The sequence below is a fragment of the Bombina bombina genome, chromosome 4, assembly GCF_027579735.1.
Source record: "Bombina bombina isolate aBomBom1 chromosome 4, aBomBom1.pri, whole genome shotgun sequence".
In the NCBI taxonomy this organism is placed as follows: domain Eukaryota; kingdom Metazoa; phylum Chordata; class Amphibia; order Anura; family Bombinatoridae; genus Bombina; species Bombina bombina.
The window spans coordinates 1,081,076,682-1,081,100,385 of NC_069502.1; the positions used below are offsets into that span (position 1 = coordinate 1,081,076,682).

The window sequence follows — 23,704 nt, forward strand, 5'->3', positions numbered from 1 at the left end:
GTCTAAGGGAGTAGAATTCCAAAACGTAGGGCAGGTACGGAGGACATGGTTTGCGTAGTGACGCAGTTGAAAGTAAGAAAATCTGTGATTGGGGGACTGAATAAATACAGCATATGGTATTGAAGGGTAGGGAGAGGGTAGAGCGAGCCTGGTGGGAATCTGGTGTTACCACAAATGGGAAGGAAGGGAGAATGAGAGGGCTCAATGTCTAAGCGTTTGGTCACTAGACGCAAGGCCAAAAGAACGTCCTTGAACATCGGGTGAGTTAAAAGAGGAGGAGGTAGCTCTGTCCATTTGGCATGTGGTATGAAGGCCAGAGCAATATGTTGTGGCAAGATTTCCTCCAAATCTAAGGGGGAGAAGTTTTGTGTAGTTAATGTCCAGTCTAACATGAATTTAGTAAATGCGGCCAAGTTATAATAAAGAAAATTGGGCAAACCCAGTCCACCGTTTGAGTAAGGTAAATATAATTTGGTGAGGCTAATCCTCGGTTTTCCTCCTTTCCACAGAAAAGTGTGAATGGTGCGTGACAGTGCGTTTAAGTCCTTACTCTGGAGTTTTAGTGGTAACATTTGCAGAGGATACAGAAGTTTAGGAAGAACGATCATCTTGATCATATGTATCCTTCCAGTCAGTGAAAGCGGCAAATTATGCCAAGCACTTAGATCGCTTTTGATTATGAAGGATTGGAGCAAAGTTAAGTTTGTACCATTTGTAGGGTTTGGCCAATATATGTATACCTAGGTAGGTAAGATGCCTAGATGACTTCACGGAACGTAAACGAGAATGTTTGTTCTGTGGGGGTTTTATGTAGCCATAAGATTTCCGACTTGTTGATGTTTATTTTATAGCCGGAAAATATGCAGAATAGCGTAACAGCGTCTAAAATTTGGGGGATATATGTCCGAGGGTTAGAAACAAAAAGAAGCATATCATCCACGTATAGGGCTATTTGTAGAGTTTGCGAGTGGAGGTCAATACCAGGGAAGAGAGATCTAAGATATACCGCCAGGGGTTCCAGGGCCAGGTTAAATAAAAGAGGGGACAAAGAACACCTGCACCGTGCCTCTTTGAAGGGGTATGGGGGAGGAGTATAGGTTGTTGATCAATAAGTAGGAAATGGGGTATGAGTAAATATTATTAATCACTTTGGCAAAGTGACCCTGAATTCCAAAACTTCCCATCATGTGGAGTAGATGCCCCCATTCCTCTCTATCAAAGGCCTTCTCTGCGTCCAAGGACAAAAGGAAGGCATCTGAACGATTTTTTGCAGCCGTTCCCTGCCTGGTAGTCCAGTAATGGGCTACTCCTTGTAGCATGCGACGAATATTAGTGATAGAAGAACGCCGAGCCACAAAGCCAGGTGATCAGTTTGTAAGATATGTTTAAGACGGCTGGCTAGTAGTTTCATAACTAGTTTATAATCTACATTAAGTAGAGATATAAGTCTGTAAGATTCCGGGAGTGTGGGGTCTTTTCTTGATTTGTGCATAACCGAGATGTTTGCTGCAGAGAATTGCGTAGAGAGCTGTTGGTGATGCGAAAAGTAGCGGTTAAAAAGGGTGGACAGAAGGGGAGAAACCTGGTCAGTGAGCAATGTATAAAACTCTGCAGGAAGGCCATCTGGTCCCGGGGTCTTCCCAAGGGCCATTGATATAATTGTCATATGAAGTTCTTCTATATCAATTGGGGCATTTAGACTATCTACTTGAGCTGCGGACAATTGGGGGAGGGCAATCATATTATTTTATTATTTTTATTCTTGTCCCAGAATTTAGTGTGGGCTTCTGTATCAGAAGGTTGATCTGTGTACAGTGTAGAGTAATATTTTGTGAATTCATTGATTATGTCAGTTGGGTCGTGAGTAAGGGAGCCGTCAAGATGTCAAGATACCTCGGTTAGCGTGTTTAATTTTAATCAGGGAAGCCAGCTATTTACCTGTTCTGTTACCGTGCCTTAGAAATCTACCTTGTTTCTTGTTCTCCTTATCTATGGTTTGTTGAAGAAGAAAAGTATCCCTATATTTCTTTGCCTGGAAATATGCAAGTCTGTGGGCAGTGGTCGAGAGTTGACAGTAGGTGGCATGTTTTGGTTAGGGTGTCTTCAAATAGTTTCTCCTTGCTGTCCCGTAGGCATTTCTTTTTAGTGAGATAAGCAATTATGTTGCCTCTAAGGACCAATTTGGTCGCCTCACAGAACAATTCCGGGTTCTCAAGATGTAGTAAATTATTAGATGTATAGTCCTCACACTGCCTAATAAGATACATACGAAAGTCAGGGGATTTAGTTAGATAAGTCAGGACGAAAAAGCTTGTTTATTAGAAGTGTGTGGCACTGGAAAAAGTCTAATGGATATAGGGGCATGATCTGATAAAGTAATATTATGGATTTTAGTTTCAGTGATCAGTAATTCAAGGGAAACTGAAGTGAGGAATAAGTTAATGCGTGATAGTGTATTGTAAGCACGGGATGCACAGGTAAAGTCACGCACCATAGGGTTTTGTTTCCTCCAGATGTCATGAACCCCCAGAGCTGAGCATATGGAGTCAAATACCCCACAAGAATAGGTTAAAGTCACCAGTAAGAATGAGTTGGGTATCAATGAAAGAGAAAATTAACCCCAATGAATGGGAGACCCTCTAAAGAACACGTAGGTACCACTTATGCAGTGAATGATAATGCTGCGTGCCGATAACACGGCTGTTATAGCCACACACTGTTCCAATACAATTTCCAAAACAGTCCCTGTTTCACCTCTGCAAAAAGGACTTACCCTCTCTTCACGGCCTTCCTGTAGCCCACTGGGTGGAGAGCCGTTCGGGAGACCTTCCTCCTAGGCTCTCTGCGGTCCGCCGTCCTTCAGCTTGGAGCACGCTCCCACAAGCAAGCAGCCACAGACACGCTGCATCGGCGTCCGCCCAAACACTCCAGGGCTCTGTAGAATGACGTCAGAAGACGCGGCCGGCTTGTGAGGGGGAAATTGATGCCCGGTAAGACACATCCAATGGAAAGATAAGACTGGTATATGGAGTGTGTGACAAAACTTCACCTCCTTTGATAGGTATCCTCCATGGAATCACCCACTGCAAGAGCTCCGTTGACATAGGCTCATACTTGAAGAGATGTACAAAGTCCGGAACTTGCAGTTAAAACTTCATTGTCTAACGACAATTTCTTATGTGTAAGTGTATAGATATGCTATTGTATTAAGACAAGTAGATTGCTATAAGGTTGCTCATGTATTAATAATTCCTTAATGTGTGTAATTCACTTTGGATTATGTATAACTTAATGCAGCACTTTTCTGTAAAATTGAGAATTTAATTATTTTGTTGCCATCAATGTATAAATGTTTAAGTGTGTCATGTAAATTGTTAAGGTCAAATGTTTAGCTAGATTTAAAGAGGAGGGCTAATGAAGCCTACTTATCACTTAGCTAAGCTGGACAGCAAAGAAACAGTTAAATTTAAACATGGAACCCTAGCCAATTAAATGGTTTTACACCTCTTAAATAGCCCAGTAGTGAGAAGGTGGTTAGGAAGCTATGAATACGGCAGCTAAGCTGAAACGCGTAAGCTTGCACTAAGGGCATGTTTTTGTTTTATGTTCATGTACCGCTTTTAAAGATTTATTAAAGCATTGAAGTTTTAACTGCAAGTTCCGGACCTTGCACATTTTATCAATGAAAGAGGCCAGATGTCGCGTCAGCATTTGCCAGAAGTCAAGGTCACACCGGTTATGACCGTAGATTACAGAGGGTATACCATTTATCTTGCCATAAAAATTTAATAACGAATCTCCCTTCAGAATCAATTATTGCTGCATCTAGGCGATATTGAAAATATTTATGAAAGAAGACCGCCACACCTCTACTAGAATTGTTATAAGGGGCTATTACCTCTGAAATCCACTGGGTCTTGAGTTTGGCATGCTCACTTTCATTAAGGTGGGTCTCTTGTAAACACATTATTTCAGAGCGAGACTTTTTAAGATAGGTCAGAACTGACTTCCTTTTCATAGGGGAATTAATTCCCCCCAACATTCCAAGATAAAACTTTTATCGTCATTATAGAATTGGAAGCACTAGCAAGTGGCTAAGGCCTATGAGTAGATCCATAAAATCAGGGAAGCCATCAAAGTTTACAGCTATGAAATAGTCAGTGACATTAAGTGAAACCATATGGGTGGGGAGGGGCGGTGCCCAGCGGAGGCGTGTGTACATTAATGTATTATCTGGGGGGGTCAGACAATTTCACAGCCAGAATACAGTACAGGTACATTTAAAAAAAAAAAACAACAATAAAACAGTAAAGAACAAGCAATCAACAAGTTTAACATACGACCTGAACCTGATCTCTGCCATGTCAAATCTCCAAACAGATAAAAAGGTCCCCTACATGGGGATAAGCGGTAAAGGCCTTAGACAAGGTAGGCCTCAAGAAGGGTCTGGTTGGGGTAATGGTGTCTGCAATGGAATGTCCTTCTCTTGATCTAGGAAAGTTTGAGCCTCTCTAGCTGTCTCAAAGATTTTAGGACCTTTCGCTGTGAAGAGGCGTAAGCGCGCTGGGTAAAGTAAGGTAGCTTGACGATTGTCCCTATGGAGGGAAGAACACAGCGGAGCAAACTCTGTTCTTTTCTGTTGGACATCCGCCGAGTAATCCTGAAATAGGTAGAGTCTCTTGTCGTCGTAAATGTGCATTTGCAGCTTTCAATATGCTCGCAGGAGTTGGATTTTAGATTGGAAATTAAGTATTTAATCATAATCCCCTTCAGTGGAGTGTTTATGTCTGATGAGGATGGCCTACTACCCCCAATTCTGTGCACTCTCTCTACACTCATTGGAATGAGATCAGCTGGAATTTTCAAAAAATTGGGTAGAGAGTGTTCTGCAAAGTAGAGAAGTTCAGATGGTCGAAATGTTTCGGGTAAACCCACAAGTCTGACATTGTTCCTGCGGGAACGGTTCTCCAAGTCGTCTAATTTCTGGTGTAGGAACATATTTTGCCGCGTTAACTCTTTGAGTTGTGAAGAGGAGGTATTATGTCCATCCTCCAGGTCTGATATCCGTTGTTCTGCCACAGACAATCTAGAGTTGAATTGTTTAGCTTCAGATGTGAGGGTATCCATGCCCTTTAGGAGATTATCTAGTTTGGCCAGGAGGAGAGAATGCAACAGCTGATCTGAGGGAAAGACCTGAAAATCCGTAGATATAGCGGTAGAAGGTGCTGTTGGGGGGCTAGGCAGGTGGTCGGGTGTCTCCTTAGGTTTTTTTTCTGGTGCTTGGTTCTGTGAGAAATTTTGCTAGGAATAAGAAATGTGTCCATTAGCCAGGTTTCTTGCAGAATACAGTAGCCCAAAGTAGCAGGAGCAGCCCGTCGGCTAGCAGTACACTAGCATCAAGTATCTCCAACAGTTGTCACAAAACAAAAGCGCCTCTGGAGCAAAGTGATGGTGTTTAGTTTGATGGCTAGTCAACACTGGAAACACCGAAAAAATTTAGTATCAGTAGGATTGTGATGGCACAAGGCCCCCACTAGTTGTATGCCTCTTCCCTCTCCAAGATAAAGAAATGGGCCAGGCAGCCAGGGCCTATCAGTCTCAGTGATAAAGAGTCACCTCCAGTAGCTTACAAGGTGCACACTAGCAATATGGCGTCAGGAGGCTAGACCCTATACTTCCCACCCCAGGGTCTGGTGCTAGTTTAAGGATGGGGACCTTGCCCTTCTCCTATTCCATCTGTTAGGAACTACTTTCTTTTTATGTAGGCATCCAGGAACTGACAGGAGACATCTCAAAAATTATGCATCACAAGAAAACAGCACAGGCACACTGAGTCCCCCACGAGAAACAAAACTGCCAATGTTGTCAGTGCTTGGTGTAATAAAGGCACCTAGGTAGATAAGTGTGTCTAGTGGATCTTGATTATGGCTTATGTGACCATCCGGATCTATTGCAGTGAGGCTATCCGGGTTAAAAAGTCAGAGGGGAAAATACACGGAGTGCTTACCACTGCTGTCCCTTAATGGGGATAGTCTCTGCTGTGATCCGGTAGCAGAATAGGTTGTAAATTGTAAGCCTTACTTGGAGAAAACTGCGCCTACGTGGTACTATCAGGGGAGATGCTTCTGAGGCCTGTAGAAGATCCGGCCGCCACCTACACTGTAAGGCCACTTCTGTTTTAATATCGGCTGGGCAAGCACTCCTGTATCGCTGTACTCGATAACACTCCTGAGACCGGAATACGGGTCTGAACTGCCCAAATTAGTCTCCTAAAACGGAGGTCGTAGAGATTATATTTTGCGGTAGAGAACGGTCACCCACGTGGCCACTTACGATATAGTGCTACCAGGGGTTAGAGCAGATGGTGCGCCCTTCACACAAAAAAACATCAGCTGGCGATAACCTAGATGGGGTTACCCAGCGAGATAGTTGTGGGGATAGTGGATTGGAAGCAGCCTGGTGATGAGATTTGGCTTTTGATCAAGTTTAATGCTGGAGCTCTTGCTTCTTGCTGCTATCCACCAGTCCCTCACCAGAGAATGAAATTTAAAATTTACTTCTATTATTTAATTTGCTTAATTCTCTTGTTATACTTTGCTGAAAGGTTTATCTAGGAAAAATCAGGAGCAGGATCTGGCTGATTGGTGGCTGGATATATATATCGATTGTCATTGGTTCACCCATTTGTTCATTCAGCAACCAGTAGTACATCGCTGTTCATTCAACAAGGCATACCAAGACAACAAAGAAAAATTGATCAGAGTAAAATAGAAATCATGAAAGAAAATATTTGGGTTTCATATCCCTTTAAAGGAGCACTAACATTTGTTTTCGATTAATGTTTTCCAAATGACTTGTTGTACATGCTGCAGAATACTAAATGCATGGAAAACATTGACTTTGTGTTTATTTTTGTATTTGGAATATCTGATTTTGCTCAACAAAAACATCACCCATTATTAAATGGTCTGGCTCTACAGGAAGATCATACCTGCTCATGTTTGTTCACTCTCTCTCATATACATATACAGTATATTGCAACAATTTAATACACTCCAGCGAGTAAAACTGATAATCAGGGATATATATTTTTTACAATAAAATGTCCCTTTAACCAAATTACTACCAGATACCGACTTTATACATTAATACATCATGTATTAATTTGCGGTAATTTTAAATCATATCTCCCTTTTATAACAATAAGGTATTATTTGTTTTTACAAATAATATGAACAGTACCATTATAAAAACTATAACCTTCTTACTCATTTGCGAGTATGTTTTATACGCTTTGGTACAAATATACAAACTTGTACTGAGCTGACAACTTGTCTATTTAATAGGTTCTATTAAATATCTATTTACAATTTCAATAAAAGAATAATTCAGTGCTACTGTACATGTGGCGCTAGTGGTGTTTGTTGTTAACCCCTGATATAGAGCAATTAATGGCTAATAGTGTTACTCTTTCAGCTACTAGCATGTTATTGAGCAAGTAAAAAAAAAAGAACATAGGATCAGCTGTGAATTAATTTGTTGTGCACTGTTTTAAGTAATTGCTGTTCAACAGACGTAAAAGCTCACTAGAGTCAACATTAAAGGGATATTCCTGCCAAAATTGGAAACCACATGGGTGCATTTGGGTATTGAACAGAAGCAATTTTGTCATATACATGCATAAGCATGTGAAAGATTCCCAGAATATACATATATGCATTTTGTGATTGGCTGATGACTGTCACATGATGCAGAGGGAAGGAAAATAAAACTATCTTACAGACTTGTCAAAAAAAAAATTATATACTACTCATGTGAAATGATGATATTCTATTGTGTTTAGTGGTCATTTGAAGGGGGGGAAAAACCATTGCTTATGAAGTTTGCAGCTAACCTAACCGAGCTATTTGAATTGCAGCATATGCAGGTTACAGATTTTGTGTTTTGGCTTCTTTCTAGGGAGTGTGGTACAAAACATCATCATTGTATAAAAACAGGAGGCAATTAATGTCCTTTTTAAAGTAAACTATGATGAATCAGTGCCCAGTTTTTAAACTTGTTTAAACGCTTTAGGTCCAGAATCTTTGGAACCACAAAAAGATCTGAATAGTACCTTAGACCCCTTTCTGCTAGGGGTACTGGTACAATAATACCTAGAGAGGAGAGATCTCTCACACATTCTAGAAAGGCTTCTCTCTTTTCCGGTCTCGAAGAGAGGTTTGATAGGAGGAATCTGCCCCTGGGCGAATGGGATCTGAACCCTATCCTGTAACCCTGGGCGACAATGTCCAGAACCCAAGGATTCTGAATGTCCTGCAACCAGACTTCTGAGAAAGGAGATAATCTGCCTCCTACTTGGAGACCGGTCGGGGGCCGCCCCTTCATGCAGATTTCGTCTCTGCTGGCTTCTTGCTCTGCTTTGACTTGTTCCAAGAATGAGTTTGTTTCCAAGTTCCCTTGGTCTGGTCCCCTTCGCGGCGGGCTGCTGGCGCTGGGTCTTGTCCGTCCTAAAGGGGCGAAAAGTAGAACCTTTAGGCTTAGCCTTCTTATCCTGCGGTAAGAAAGCTCCCTTGCCTCCCGTAACCATGGATATGATCGAATCCAATCCTGGACCGAACAGATTCTTTCCTTGAAAAGGCAGGGATAACAGCCTCAACTTAGAGGTCAAGTCGGCAGACCAATACTTTAGCCACAGAGTCTTGCAAGCTAAAAATGGAAAAACCTGACACCTTACCGTTCAGGCGAATAATTTGCATATTGGCATCACATATGAAAGAATTGGCAATCTTCAGCACCATAATGTTATCCTGTATCTCGTCGATGTACTATCCTCGAGGGGAATAAAGTTGTTCACTTCGCGAGCGTGGAGATAGCACCATCAACCTTAGGGACAGTACCCCACAGCTCAAGCTGAGAGTCCGGGACGGGGAACAGCTTATTAAAGGAAGAAGGGGAAAAGGAAGAACCTAATCGCTCCCATTCATTCTTAATAAATTTTGCCATCTTAACATGAACCGGAAATGCCTGAGGCACCACCCTGTCCCCATACACCTTATCAAGCTTAGGAATCGCAAGTTCTTCTGGAAGTTTCGGTTCCGGAACCTCCAGAGTAGCAAGCACTTGTTTCAGCAAAACACGCAAATTTTCCATCCTAAACCTAAAGTCAGGCTCCTCAGCAGCCAGAGGTTTAGATAACACGGACTCCAACCCAGAAGGGGCCTCCTCCGAAGAGTCAGAGTGGGCCTTGTCATCGTATAACGCCTCAGAAATTTCGTAGGCGTAGACAATCCCTGGGCCAGGCTACCATGATTCGCCCTTCGCTTGCGCTTAGCAGAACGTGGTAAGGCATGGATCACTTACGATACCACTGTTTGCAGTTGATGCGCAAAAATGTGATGGCCAACGAATCTCTCCCGCAGGAGTAATGGCTGGACCCTGGGGCGCTGCATGTGCAATTGGAGATGAATGCAGGGAACGCACCTCACGGGACGGGGAACCCTCAGAGGTGGATGGCTCAGTAGTACTAGACATCCGTTTACTTTTAGATGTCGTAACTTTATTAAGGCATGTGGAACATAGTTGAGCAGGCTGTTCTACCAGAACCTCCTCACAATAAACACAGGAATGAGATCTTGATAAAGAGGGAGAACCCCCTAACGCGTCAGAGTCCTCCATAGCTTGCACTTTTATTACAGACTAGATTAACTTAATAAACAGGCACTTTTATAACCTCCAATGGTCGGGGCACTCAACATCTCCTATGACCCGGACTACAGAAACCGTTTTGTCTCCTGCGTCGCTGATCAACAGAGGAAGATAGATAGCCACACCCGGTCACATGGAATGCCCGGCAGGACCGCCCCTGCCTAAGGAGAAAGCGCCAAAAAAAAACTGTTGCGCCATATTCCCATAATTCCCCTGAAAGTTCCACACATTGCCAGAGCCTCATCTCGCACATACCGCAGCAATGACACAATAAACAATATCATGTATAATCCCCCCTGTTCAATAATCCCCTTACTAGGAATATTAACCCTTGATTCTATAAAGATAAAAAGACATCACACTGTGACCCTGTCTTCCGTGTTATGATTATGTAATAAAAAAATGAAACTAACTTACCAGAATCTACGCCATGGAGCAGGAACACGGCCCTTCAAGTGGGACAGATTAGTAGGCTCGCTCCCGACATGGACTTGAGTGTAAAAAGCAGGCAGTGAAACTCGCCAACGCTTATTGCTTGTGGAGCTGTTAATATGAGTCGGGATGGTTTCACAGAAAGACTCTCCCTGCATCTCTGGACTCTAACTTTCGCCCAGGCTCTCACTGAAAGGCTGACAGGACTACTTAAAACTCAAGTCCCAATGCAAAGAGTACTACACTCCATAAGAGACTACTCCGATCTTCGGCACTTCCCTGCTATCCTCCTGTGACAAAAGGCAACTAATGACTGGGGGATGAGGGAAGTGGGGGGGGGGGGTATTTAAGCCTTTGGCTGGGGTGTCTTTGCCTCCTCCTGGTGGCCAGGTTCTTAATTCCCAACAGTAATGAATGAAGCCGTGGACTCTCCTCCCCTTTAGATGGAAAGATTAAAATTTAATTAATTGTTTAAATAGTGACAAAATAAGTGTAAAGTGTTAATTTCTATAAAACAATGAGAACTGCTATGTTGTGACATAGGTTACGTTCTCTGCTGTGGCCAATTAGGGACAGTTATAAATAGGTCAGTAGAGTGTGCAGCCAATGGCTGTGTGGAATATAACAGTGTTCTGCACTTCCATTTCTAAAAGGAACCGAAATGCTCACAATTTCATAATTTAATTACAAGAAAAGGGGACATTGCATGCACTGAGTCATGAAGGAAATGTTTTGGATTTTATGCCCCCTTAAACAAATTGGGCGTTTCCAACTTTGTGGCAAGTTTGGGGAAGGCCCTTACCTGTTCAAGCGATGTCCATGAAGACATGGTTTGATTAGTTTGGTGTTAAGGAACAAGGAATAGCCTAAAAATAGTTCTGATCTCAACCCTTTAGGGATAAATAAGAATGCGGATTGAAAGCCAGACCTTGTCACCCATCATCAGTGCCAGACCTCACACATACTCTTTTCGGTTGAACGGGGACAAATTCCCTGTTAAACACAGTTATAGACAAACAAAATTATTTTACACAGACCAATTTCTTTTTTTCACACTTTTAAAATCCTTTAGCCACAATCTGCCACCTAAAGCTCATTTTTTTTTATTTTATTTTTTTTTAAATTTGATTAAAGATATTTTGCCACTTATATAGTGAAGGTATAGCAATAGTCAGGGTATTTCAAATATGACAATTTAACTGATGCTATCACAGTGCTACTAGTATAGCATCTTTATAAAAAGATTTAGCTTAGAACAAAAAGGGAAAAATGTTTATTAAAACGATAAATCAAACCAAATATTTTTAAAATGAATATTTAGATTTAAAAAAACAAAACAAATAAAAAGCACACAACATAACCACTATTTACAATTGCAGTGTGGTTACAGATCTCATTTTCCTTTCTTGGAGTACAGTTTAGAGATTAATCAGACACAAGTTTTCCATTGTCAGCTTCAATATATTTTATTAAACTGAGGTCTGCTTGTAATTTTTTGTATCCAGAACCTTCTTCCCACACATTGCACAAATGCCTAGAAGATAAAACACACATAAGACTCATGGTTATTGCTTCAGTCTGTGAGCACTCTGAAAGTTCATTAGTAGATAAACACAATAACAATAAAACAGTCTTTCCCCCCCAATATTAGCTATAGTTTCAAATCCATGTGTATGTAAGCTATTCTTAACCCTTTGAGTGCTAATGACGGCTCTGAGTCGTCACAGAGTTTCCCACTCTGGTGCTAATGACGGCTCAGAGCCGTCACTAGCACTCTCCCACCTTGAGGGAGATCTGGGTGCTCCCATCCGCTCCTACCCCGGCGATCGTGCCTGTAGAGTGACAGGCATCAGCGGGGGTTCCCGTTTTGCGTGGTGACGTCACGCGCAATAACGTGATGAGGTCACCGCGCAACTTTATTTATACTTAACAATGTTAAGTATAGGAGCAGGGGGCATGCTGCTTAGAAGCCTGTATCTCAGGCATCTAAGCAGCTACAGACCCCCAAGAACCAAAGGTAATCGTCTCACCTTTCCAACAGTGTAAGTCTTGGGAGTCTGAAAACAATCAAATAAAAGTTATAAAAACAATTGTTAAAAAAAATAAAAAAAAAACATTAAAAAAATCTTAGCACCCAGGTGGGAAAGTGCTTAGCACTCAAAGGGTTAAAATAAAATCACTAAATCTTAAGGGGATATGATATCTAGCTTTTTTTCTTTCATGGCTCAGATAGAGCATGCAATTTTAAACAACTTACTAGTTTACTTAGAGTATAAATTTTTCTTCGTTCTCTTGGTATATTTTGTTGGAACGCAGGGACATATGCTTAGGAGCTGACACATTTCTAGAGCACTAAATGGCAGCAGTTTTGCAAGAATGTTATCCATATGCAAGAGCACTAGATGACATCACTATTTCCTGCCATATAGTGCTCAGGATGCCTACCAATGTATCTGTTCCACACAGAATATCATAGGAAGAAAGAAAAAAGTTTTGTTGTTGTTTTTTTTAGAGTAGCTTTTGCCTTCTCATCTAACCTGCCTCATTTAGTTTATTTTATTTTAGCAGGATTATATAATATACAATATACATTGATTGAGATTTGTTTTTTATATCTGAGTAAAACATTATTATATAAAAATTATGAATAAATTATGCAGATACAACATAAAAGAGCAATAACAAAATGTTCGAATACATTGGAACATTTTTTTATTCCCCTGTTGCTTGTATTTAAATCACACAAATTGGTTAAACACATACTTAAAGGTTCGTTCTAATAAAAAACAAACAAAACACATGCTGTAAATTCATTAGAGCACGTTATTTTATCACTAGCGATGCTCCAACTCTGACTTTAACCCCTGCAAAGGGTTAAAGACATAGATAAAAGTACTGCTTAGGAACAGCAGAGAACTGCCTCTAATAAAATCAGCAGCGGTAGTTACCCAGCTGGGTCAAAATCACAGGATGTACTATAAGTAGATTACCACCTTTGTGTCTGAGCTATAGTGTCTACTATATATATTCTTCATATATTTAGACCATTTTTTGTACATCATGAGTAATTAGTAGTGTGATTTAATTTAAGTGTTCCTATATGTGTTTGTTATATATTACTGGCTTTGTGTATTTTTGTTTGCAACACAATATGAAAAATACTGGTAAGGCATAACTTCCTAAACATAATAAATACTCTTACAGCATTTGAAAAAAATAATATCTTACCTTTTTTATAAGCGCATCCCTGACAATAGTGAGAACCTGCTTGGTGAACTGAGCTTTTACAAATGCGACAAATTGCAAACCGATTTTTTCCATATGGGTCAAACCTAAGGAAAAAGAAAAATGCAGTAAGCTAATGGAAGCATCTGTGCAAAGCACACGATACACCCCTAATTAAAATGCTGGTACACATGGTAGATAGTCGTGGAAATGGTGACAGATTTTCATCCGACGTAAAGAAACTCTACTCTAGTGTCCTAGATTATTTATTCCTGCTTCAATTCAGGCATATTAAAGCTTCCAAAAGAAATATTTTCTTTATCGTTGTTTGCATGTTTATGTTTAAAAGATAAAGGGATGTTAAACACGCCGTAATATAAAATGTTTGATCATAGTTAGTAAGCATAAAAAAAACTTAGAGAACAGACCACTGGTTACATTCTACACGGCCACCGTTTTCAGACTATATCAACTCTTTTATATATGCCCCTAACTGGCTGCAGCAGAGCAGATAAGGGAAACCTAGGTTACAATATGGAGGCTCAGGCACCCAATGGATTATGGAGGCTAAAACTTTAAAATGTATTTCTTCAATATTAAACAACTAATATAATTTATAAAATACCTCTGCATGTAATGCTTAGGCTCATATTTGTTTTAAACACTTCATTATAACTAGAATATATTTAGTGATTAATGTAAATTTAAATAGATTGTGATGCTATTCTTTTAACAAAGCCATTCAGTTTTTCCCCCAAACATGAATATATCCCACTGCAATTTCTTTTTCTAAATCATAAAGACTGGTACCTTGTGTGAGTACCCAGTGCTGATCTCCTACACAGGAGGGTGGCACATAAGAGATGCCAGTTTCTAAGTTAAAAGCTAAAACAGCCTTTTTTAACACACTTCATTGTGAAAGTGTGTTACAGCAGCATACTGAAATCTATGTATATACATTTGATTCAGAAATACGTACACTTCTCAGTACACAGCTATTAGAACCTAGGCTGTTTTTTTTTGGCCACGCTTCAGTACCTGTAAATTGCGGTTTGCATTTATTTTACATTTGTCTGCGTTTAGGATTGGAGCAGAAGAAGCACACTTACCCGTCTCATCTACAGAACAAGTGGAATAGAAGCCACTAACATTATAAGCTCAATTTATCAATTCATGGCAGACAGGGGAATACATATTCGTCCCCCGCCCAAGCAATCTTCTGCCCGCATTCAACACTAAACAAGAGCACTCCTTTGCAGGAGCTGTCAATCTCCCTAAGAAGTGGAGAACAGGGTAGGGAAGCAGTGGTCTGATGACCGATGCTTGATAAATCGTGACTGCAGGTTCGCTTGTGTCAAAGTGGAGAAAATGGCTTGATAAATCTAGCCCCATATGTTAACTGACATTACAAGAGAGCAACTTGCATGCATAATATAAACAGGTGCAAAGCCAAACAGTCTTGCAAAGTAACGTTTACATATAATAACCTCCATTTTTATCTTCTTTTACATTAATTTAAGGTGGATTACCATCCATTCTGCTTCTTTAAAGTTTAGTGGAAATATAACGGTAAAGCAAAATACACATTCCATCCGTCAGGCAATTAACAACCTACTAACCGAATAAAGATATATATTGATTGTGGGCAGCAACACTGAGAAACCACCTAAAGTAAGAATAAACAAGAGGCTGAGGAAGAGACAGGGGGTGGTTTGAAGTCAAATTCCTGAGAAAGAGGGGTAGAAGAATGCAAACTGCACTAAAACCTCTCTCTCCTTGTTTGGGAAGACCCAGCCAGCAACAGGGAAAATGCTGCCAAAAAGTGACCAAAATGGCAGCAATTCATAGTTTTGAAGGCAATAAAAATGTCTTGTGTTCTTATTCTCAAACTTACTTTAGTGATGTATTTAGTTACAGTATAATGTCCCTTTAAGCAGGTTACAGTTTGTCTGATCAGATACATACTACAAGCAGATTGTTTAAAGGGACATTTTTAATGGACACTAAACACATTTTATAAGAAAATAAGTTATGCCCCTCCTCCCTCTAGTCATGGGTGCTGCCTTGTTGAGAACTACTCTTCCCATCATTCTAGCACTGATGTGTTTGCACAAGTGCAGACATTCTCCTTCAGGTACCTGCAGTGTAACCTAGGTTCCGAAATAGCAGCACCCAGACTTAGAGAGTGGTGCATGAGTGTTTAAAGTCCCTTTAAAAAGGGATAGGAAACACACATCTTTTCTTTCATGATACAGATGCATGCATTTTAAGCAACTTTCTAATTTACTCCTATTATCATTTAGCCACCAATCAGCAAGCACTACCCAGGTACTGAACCAAAAATGTCCTTGTTCCCAAGATTACATTCCTGCTTTTCAAATAAAGATACCAAAAGAATGAAGATAAATTGATAATAGGAGTAAATTAGAAAGTTGCTTAAAACTGCATGCTCTATCTGAATCATGAAAAAAAATGGGTTTCATATCCCTTTCATGCTCTAAATCAGTTGAGCATTTTATTTTTGGACTAATGTGTTTTTATCTAAGCAAAGTAATTAAAGGGACATGAAGCCCAAATGTTTTGTTTAATGATTCAGATACAGAATATAATTTTAAAAATGTTTCCAATTTACTTCTATTATCAAATTTGCATCATTCTCATGTTATTCTTTGTGTAAGAAATATCTAGATAGGTAGCGTGCACATGCCTGCATCAATACATGATTGGAAATACTGTTGTTATCTAGTGCTCTTGTTTATGAATAACATTGTTGCAAAACTGCTGCCTTATAGTGCTGCAGACATGTGCACACTGCTGAACGCATCCTTTGTTAAAAAGCAGGTAAGGTAACAAGAAAATTAACAAAATGTTATAGAACATACAGTTTTTAACAACTTTTCAACGTATGACTATATGAATTGAAAAATGTTGGGTTTTATGTCCCTTTAAGCAGTTAGCTAGAGCCCAGGTCACTAATGATCTGTAGCACATTCTAGCACTGGAACAGGGCACAGACAATTAGGAGAGGCATACACATGTAGCTACCAATCATTGGTTGTGTCCTGGTCAGCAGTTACATTGTGCTGGGGTCCCTAAGCAGGATTTCAGATAGCTATTTAATCCTTTGCAGGGGTAAAACACACTGATAGGTAAACAAATACAAAGTAATTACAAGCTAGCAAATTAATGCACGTTATTTTTGCATTAGTCTGTCTCTTTAATTGACTCACAAGCACATTTACCTATGGTTGTAACTGGCCACAGCAAGTGAGATAAGAAGTGCCTACTTGGCTCATTTTGATTTTGAAAACCGTATAGTCTTAACTAAATGGCAGCTCACATAATTAAGACTTTAAAGTTTATTTAAATAGCAATAATATACAGCATTATAATAATATTATTTCTAACTTTCTAGAGAGGTAATTAAATTTTACTACTATATAGACCAGTCTCTGTGAGATATATATATATATATATATATATATATATATATATATATATATATATATATATATATATATATATATATATATATATATATATATATACACACACATATATAGAATATATATATAGAAAGAGGTTATTCTTGTGGGGAATTGGAGTCTATCAATCTTCAACCTAAGCAAAATGGAGACTAAGAAATTGGCCTTTGTTTCTAACTTTAGCAATATGAGTGTCAAATTACATAAAGTGATTTGTAAGAATTGGTTTATGTTAAGAGATTCTATGCCTGAAATCAGGGATTTTAAATTTCCACCTTTTTCTTCTTTTAGAAAGGGTAATTCTATTGATAAGCAATTGGTCAGGGCTAAGGTAAAGTCCATGAAAAGTGTACAAAGGGTTTTTCGAACTATTGAGAATGGGACTTTTCCCTGTCTCAACTGCTCTCATTGCAATAGCATTATTAAGGGTAACACAATAAGTCATCCCCATTCAGGCAAACTTTTTCATATTAAAGGCCATTTCACTTGTAAATCGTCTTATGTGGTGTATGCTCTAAAGTGTCCGTGTGGATTATTATATGTCGGCGAGACGACACAGAGTGTTAAGGAGCGACTCACCCAACATAAGTCTACTATTAGGAACTCCAAAATGAGACACCTTCCTGTCCCCTTTCATTTTTTTGAGAGGGGACACCAGGTGAATCAGTTAAGATTTATGGTACTTGACTCTGTTTCAAAAGGTTCTATTGGCTTTGATAGGGAAAGGATGTTGCTGAAAAAAGAAGCTATGTGGATACATAGACTTAGCACGTTACATCCTAGAGGGCTTAATAGAGAATATCATTTAGCTGGTCTGTTTTAATACTCTTCAGGTTAGAGAGAGGATAATAAGTAACAATAATAAAGAAATAAAAAAACAAAAAAACAAAAGAAATATTAATAACAAAACAATAACATCCCAAATGCATGAAATGTATATATGGTATGCGTTTAAGGGATTAGTAGAGAGTGAGAAATTAACTTATTGTTTGGAATTCATCAAGAGTTATAAGTAATATGCATACATAGCGTTAGAAGTTGTGATTTATGATGTTTAAACATTAGATTATAAATGAGATTGGTTGTTTAGTGTTATTAATTGAAATTGCACTAGAGGTGTGTTTTCTTTCCTTAACCCCTTAACGACCGAGGACGTGCAGGGTACGTCCTCAGAAAAAAGGCAGTTAATGCCTGAGAACGTACCCTGCACGTCCTCGGTTTGGAAAGCAGCTGGAAGCGATCCTGATCACTTCCAGCTGCTTTCCGGTTATTGCAGGATGCCTCGATATCGAGGCATCCTGCAATAACAATTTTTGCCCCTCCGGTGCAGAGAGAGCCACTCTGTGGCCCTCTCTGCACCGGACATCGATGGCCGCATTCGTTGGTGGGTGGGAGCGTAAATGGGAGGTGGGTGGGCGGCCATCGATGGCTTCTTAGTCAGAGAGGGGGGCGGGATCGGGGGCGGGATCGCCGAGGGCGCGCGCGTGCACAGGGGGCGGCGGGAGGGCGCGTGCACGGGGAGGGAGCGGGTGGGAACCGCTTACACTACAGAAACTTTTGGATATTATTGTACAAAATAATAATAATAAAACGTAATGGAACTCATCTAAGGGATCTGGGAGGGGGTGGGGGATTGATCGGGGGGGGGAGCTACACTACAGAAAAAAACTAAAATAAATTAAAAAAAAAACATTTTTATATGCAAACTGGGTATTGGCAGACAGCTGCCAGTACCCAAGATGGCCCCCAATAAGGCAGTGGGGGGGGGGGGGGGTAGAGAGCTGTTTTTGGGGGGGATCAGAGAGGTTGGGGGCTAAGGGGGGATCCTACATAGCAGCATATGTAAATATGCTTAAAAAAAAAAAAAGTAAAAAAAAAAAAACCTTTTATTTTAGACTTTCTGCCAGTACTTAAGATGGCGGGGACAATTGTGGGGTGGGGGAGGGAAGAGAGCTCTATGGGAGGGATCAGGGGGTCTGATGTGTCAGGTGGGAAGCTGATCTCTACACTAAAGCTAAAATTAACCCTGCAAGCTCCCTACAAGCTACCTAATTAACCCCTTCACTGCTGGGCATAATTCACGTTTTGTGCGCAGTGGCATTTAGCGGCCTTTTAATTACCAAAAAGCAACACCAAAGCCATATATGTCTGCTATTTCTGAACAAAGGGGATCCCAGAGAATCATTTACAACCATTTGTACCATAATTGCACAAGTTGTTTCTAAATAATTTCAGTGAGAAACCTAAAGTTTGTGAAAAAGTTGACTATTTTTTTTAATTTAATCGTATTTGGCGGTGAAATGGTGGCCTGAAATATACCAAAATGGGCCTAGATCAATACTTGGGGTTGTCTACTACACTAAAGCTAAAATTAACCCTACAAGCTCCCTACAAGTTCCCTAATTAACCCCTGCACTGCTGAGCATAATACACTTGTGGTGTGCAGCAGCATTTAGCGGACTTCTAATTACTTAAAAACAACGCCAAAGCGATATATGTCTGCTATTTCTGAACAAAGGGGATCCCAGAGAAGCATTTACAACCATTTGTGCCATAATTGCACAAAATGTTTGTTAATGATTTCAGTGAGAAACCTAAAATTTGGAAAAATTTTACTTTATTTTTTTATTTGATCGCATTTGGCGGTGAAATGGTGGCATGAAATATACCAAAATGGGCCTAGATCAATACTTTGGGATGTCTTCTAAAAAAATATATATACATGTCAAGGGATATTCAGGGATTCCTGAAAGATATCAGTGTTCCAATGTAACTAGCGCTAATTTTGAAAAAAAGTGGTTTGGAAATAGCAAAGTGCTACTTATATTTATGGCCCTATAACTTGCAAAAAAAGCAAAGAACATGTAAACATTGGGTATTTATAAACTCTGGACAAAATTTAGAAACTATTTAGCATGGGTGTTTTTTGGTGGTTGTAGATGTGTAACAGATTTTGGGGGTCAAAGTTAGAAAAAGTGTGTTTTTTTTCCATTTTTTCCTCATATTTTATAATTTTTTTTATAGTAAATTATAAGATATGATGAAAATAATGGTATCTTTAGAAAGTCAATTTAATGGCGAAAAAAACAGTATATAATATGTGTGGGTACAGTAAATGAGTAAGAGGGAAATTACAGCTAAACACAAAGACCGCAAAAATGTAAAAATAGCCTTGGTCCCAAACGGACAGAAAATGGAAAAGTGCTGTGGTCATTAAGGGGTTAATGATGTCATAATTGTTAATTGGGGGTGGGTCTATTTGGCTATATAAGATGTACATTTGGCATTTGTCTGTATTGAGCCTAAGGAGGGGGTAACTTACCCCGAAACGTTGCTCTGTATGTGCTGCTGCCTACAGTAAAGAATATATATATATATATATATATATATATATATATATATATATATATATATATATATATATATATATATATATATATATATATACACATATATATACATATATATACATACACACACATACATACGCAATTACATACCAGATTTAGTTTTGAATTCTTTTAATTCGGGGGGGGGGGGGGGGGTAGATTATTGCTTTTTTTATTTTATTTTAATGGAAAGCAAAAGAGCCGATTGTCCTTTTAATGGAAATGCCCATACAAATGCCCCTTTAGACTTAGTTTTTTTATTTTGGGGGTTACTTTTAGTGGGTAATTGGTACTTTATTTAGGTAAAAGAGTTGATTGCTTTAGGGCAATGCCCTACAAAAGGCACTTTTAAGGGCCATTTGTAGTTTAGTTTTAGATTAGGGGGTGCCTTTTATATTTATAGGGGTATTAGGGGTTAGATTTAATATTTTTTTTCTTTAATTTTAGATTTTTTATTTTAATCTTAGTTTTTTTTTTTTTTTTTTTAAATAATGATAGGATTTTTTTTTTTTATTTTAATTGTAGGTTAGGCTTTTTTTTTAACTTAGGGGGTGTTAGGTTAGGGAGCTTAGTGATTAGATTCATTCTTTGAGTTGTGGGGGGTTGGTGGTTTAGGGGTTAATATTGTAATTAGGTAGTTGGGGGGGGGCGTGTCTGACCATCGACCAAGATGGCTGCTTGTTAAAGTCTGTCTAACTATGGGAGCTGATAAAACTGCTGTTTGTCTCTCCAGAAGCTGCTGGATCTTGTCTTTTTTAAAAGAACTGAAACAACCTTTATTTTTGCAGCAGATCTATACGACTTTTGTATGATATTAAGAATAAGCAGCCTAAAATAGAGAAGGTACGCAGCAGAGGTCTTAGAGCGGCCTGTTCCTTTCTCTACCCCCCCATTGTTCTGATTTATCAGTATATCCAGCCAGTTGTGCTGCAGTAAGTTCACCTACAAGATTTTATTATGGAAGATCAATTCAGCTTCAGAATAATAGAGTCGCTAAGTGCTCTTTTCTCTCATGTTGAGGAGGAAGTCACCAGAGAATTGCGTCTATCTATGGAGGAGACCGCTACAAAAAGAATGCCTGATCTAGTGGAAGTTCTCCCCCCGGGATTTAAAAAGGTTCCATTATCCCAATCACCACTTACAAATGAAGTGGGGTCACCTATAGACTTGGAGAGACTGTCTGATAGCCCAGAGCATGGCACCATGGCCCGGCATATGGCGCATCTGCAACAGGAGATGACGGTGCAGGAGACACTTCAGAGAGGTACACTTAATAAGGAGCGTCTGTTATTGCTAAGTGCCACCCCGGACAATTATAACTGTCAAGAGCCAGATACCTTTGGAGAAGCTTGCCGGCTAACTATGTATCACGCTATGATGGGGCCTTGGAATCTGGCCCCCCTATCAGAGAAGGTGTTGTCGGAGCCCGCTGCGAGGCGGCCGATCGTGGCGGGTGAAGCAGCCTGTCTGGAATGGGATCTCACTCAGGACATGACATTGCGGTTGCGAAGTCTGGCAGTGCAGAGGTGTTGGAGCTGGAGGCCGGGAGCAATTGGGGAGACTGTGCCAGGTATGCTCCATTGCTATGTCTGGTCACCGGAGACTGCCGTGGGAGAGCTATGGCCTATTTTGTTTGGCCTTCACTTATGTTTAGAGACTTACCGCTGCCCCAGCGTTCAAGAACCGGCTGGGGTCGGTTAAAATATCGACTAAGTGCTGGGTAATGCCGGACTCCATTGCTCAGCTAAGCTGATAGTTGCTGGGGACTTTCCTAAATATCCTATAAAAAGTAATGAATCATAAACCGGACGGTATTGCAGTTTAAAAGTTTTAGTTCTTTGTTATTTGTAGCATGTTTAGTCTGCTCCAATTCGCTTAAATGATGTTCAGAATGTTTTTATTTTTGTTTGTTTTTATCTACCTTCACATATTTGACTGGTCTCATGTGTACTTATGTATAATCTTGGTTATATGTATGTTTGGGCTCCAGCTCTGGGCTCCACGGTAGGCATAGACTAAAGATATCCACTATTAAATGTCAGGGGTATATTGTAACATCGTAGTTAGTGCAGAAGTTTTACTTTATATTTGCCCCCTCCTCCTATAAGCCCCAGTAATTATGCCCACGCAGCCCTTGTGGGGTGCTTGCAAATATGCTTAGAGCTTTCTGGCTTAGTTCTCTAAGAGCAATCGTTATTTCTTTACACCAGTTATGCAGCTCTATATCTCTAACCTTATTACATTTACAGTCTCTTCCACATATGTGGGTATGATATAGTATATCTGGCCCTTCCTTATAGTTGGTTTACAGTATCTTAGACCTCTATAGCTGATCATTAATACTTTTTATATAAGCTGAATATATAAGCTGTGTTTAAATTATGATTTGACGGTCCAAAAGTGATCTAAATATTTGAAGTATAAGGCATAGAATTGATAACTATGTTATAATAGTCTGTAACAGGTCTATATGGTACCTGCTTTTAATACATCCCTCCTGTAGATTTCTTTTTTTTTTTTTTCTTCATATAATAGCTGTATTGGAAGCCCAAAAGTGGCTCCACTTGTTTCACAGGGGGTAGAAACTTGAGGATTAGTATTGGATAATTTTATGATTTATTTTACTATTCTATAATAGCTTTGATATATTGGCTGAGTTACTGTATTTTATTTTCCTGTCTATCTATACAATTATTCGCTCATATGCCTTCCCATTGACATGGAATATATCACCTGTTGGTTTTTTGTTGTAATATTACATGTCAGACTTTCTGTATGTTTATCTTAATCCTCAATAAAAATATTTAAAAAAAAAAAAAAAAAAAAAAAAAAAAGTAATTAGGTAGTTGGCGTTGTGGAGGTTTGGCGGTTTAAGGGATAATATTTTAATTATGTTATTTGCGTTCTTTAATTTGCGGATTAGGAGTTAATCATTTCATTATTTGCGATGTGGGGGTTGGCGGTTTAGAGATACATTTTGCACATGCGTTAGGTGTTTTTTTTTTTTTTTTTTTTAATACTTTGTGCGGGCGGTTAGGTTTTTTTGTAAATAATTTGTGAGGGCGGTTAAGTTTTTTGCTAATATTTCGTGCATGCGGTTAGGTGTTTTTTGTTAATGCTTCTTTGGTTGCACGCGCAGCTTACATTCTTTTGACTGAGTGTGCAACTGACGACAGCGACGGATGTGTTAAGTTTCCAAAACATAACAAAGGAAAATACAGTATTGATTTTAACGAACACAAAGAGTCCCTATTGTTCATTCAAGGCAGCAGTTCAGTTTTGGTTGGTGCTATTAAGTACACCCCCCCAAAAAACAAACAAATAAAAAAAACAGCAAATCCAGTTAACCCACCTTGCCTTCTTTGACGTCAAAGCCTTATTTTCATTGAGTTTTCGACCTCCACTTTCTATTAATTAAAAAAAAAAAAAAAGTACAGTGAAAAATAAATTGACCAATAAACAATAGTA

The 23,704-nt window shown here is 39.4% G+C and overlaps 1 protein-coding gene across 1 annotated transcript in view; it reads right to left on the bottom strand.

Annotated features, from left to right (window-relative positions):
* Window positions 1-11,387: 11,387 nt before the first annotated feature.
* The window catches only part of CRIPT (CXXC repeat containing interactor of PDZ3 domain), a 28,898-nt gene continuing 16,581 nt past the window's right edge, over window positions 11,388-23,704 (bottom strand). The window contains exons 3-5 of the mRNA XM_053712254.1: window positions 23,589-23,643; window positions 13,366-13,469; window positions 11,388-11,671 (exon numbers count right to left, since the gene is read on the bottom strand). Of these exons, the coding sequence (XP_053568229.1) occupies window positions 11,607-11,671; window positions 13,366-13,469; window positions 23,589-23,643 (224 nt within the window). The 3' untranslated portion in view covers window positions 11,388-11,606. The remainder of the gene's footprint in view (window positions 11,672-13,365; window positions 13,470-23,588; window positions 23,644-23,704) is intronic.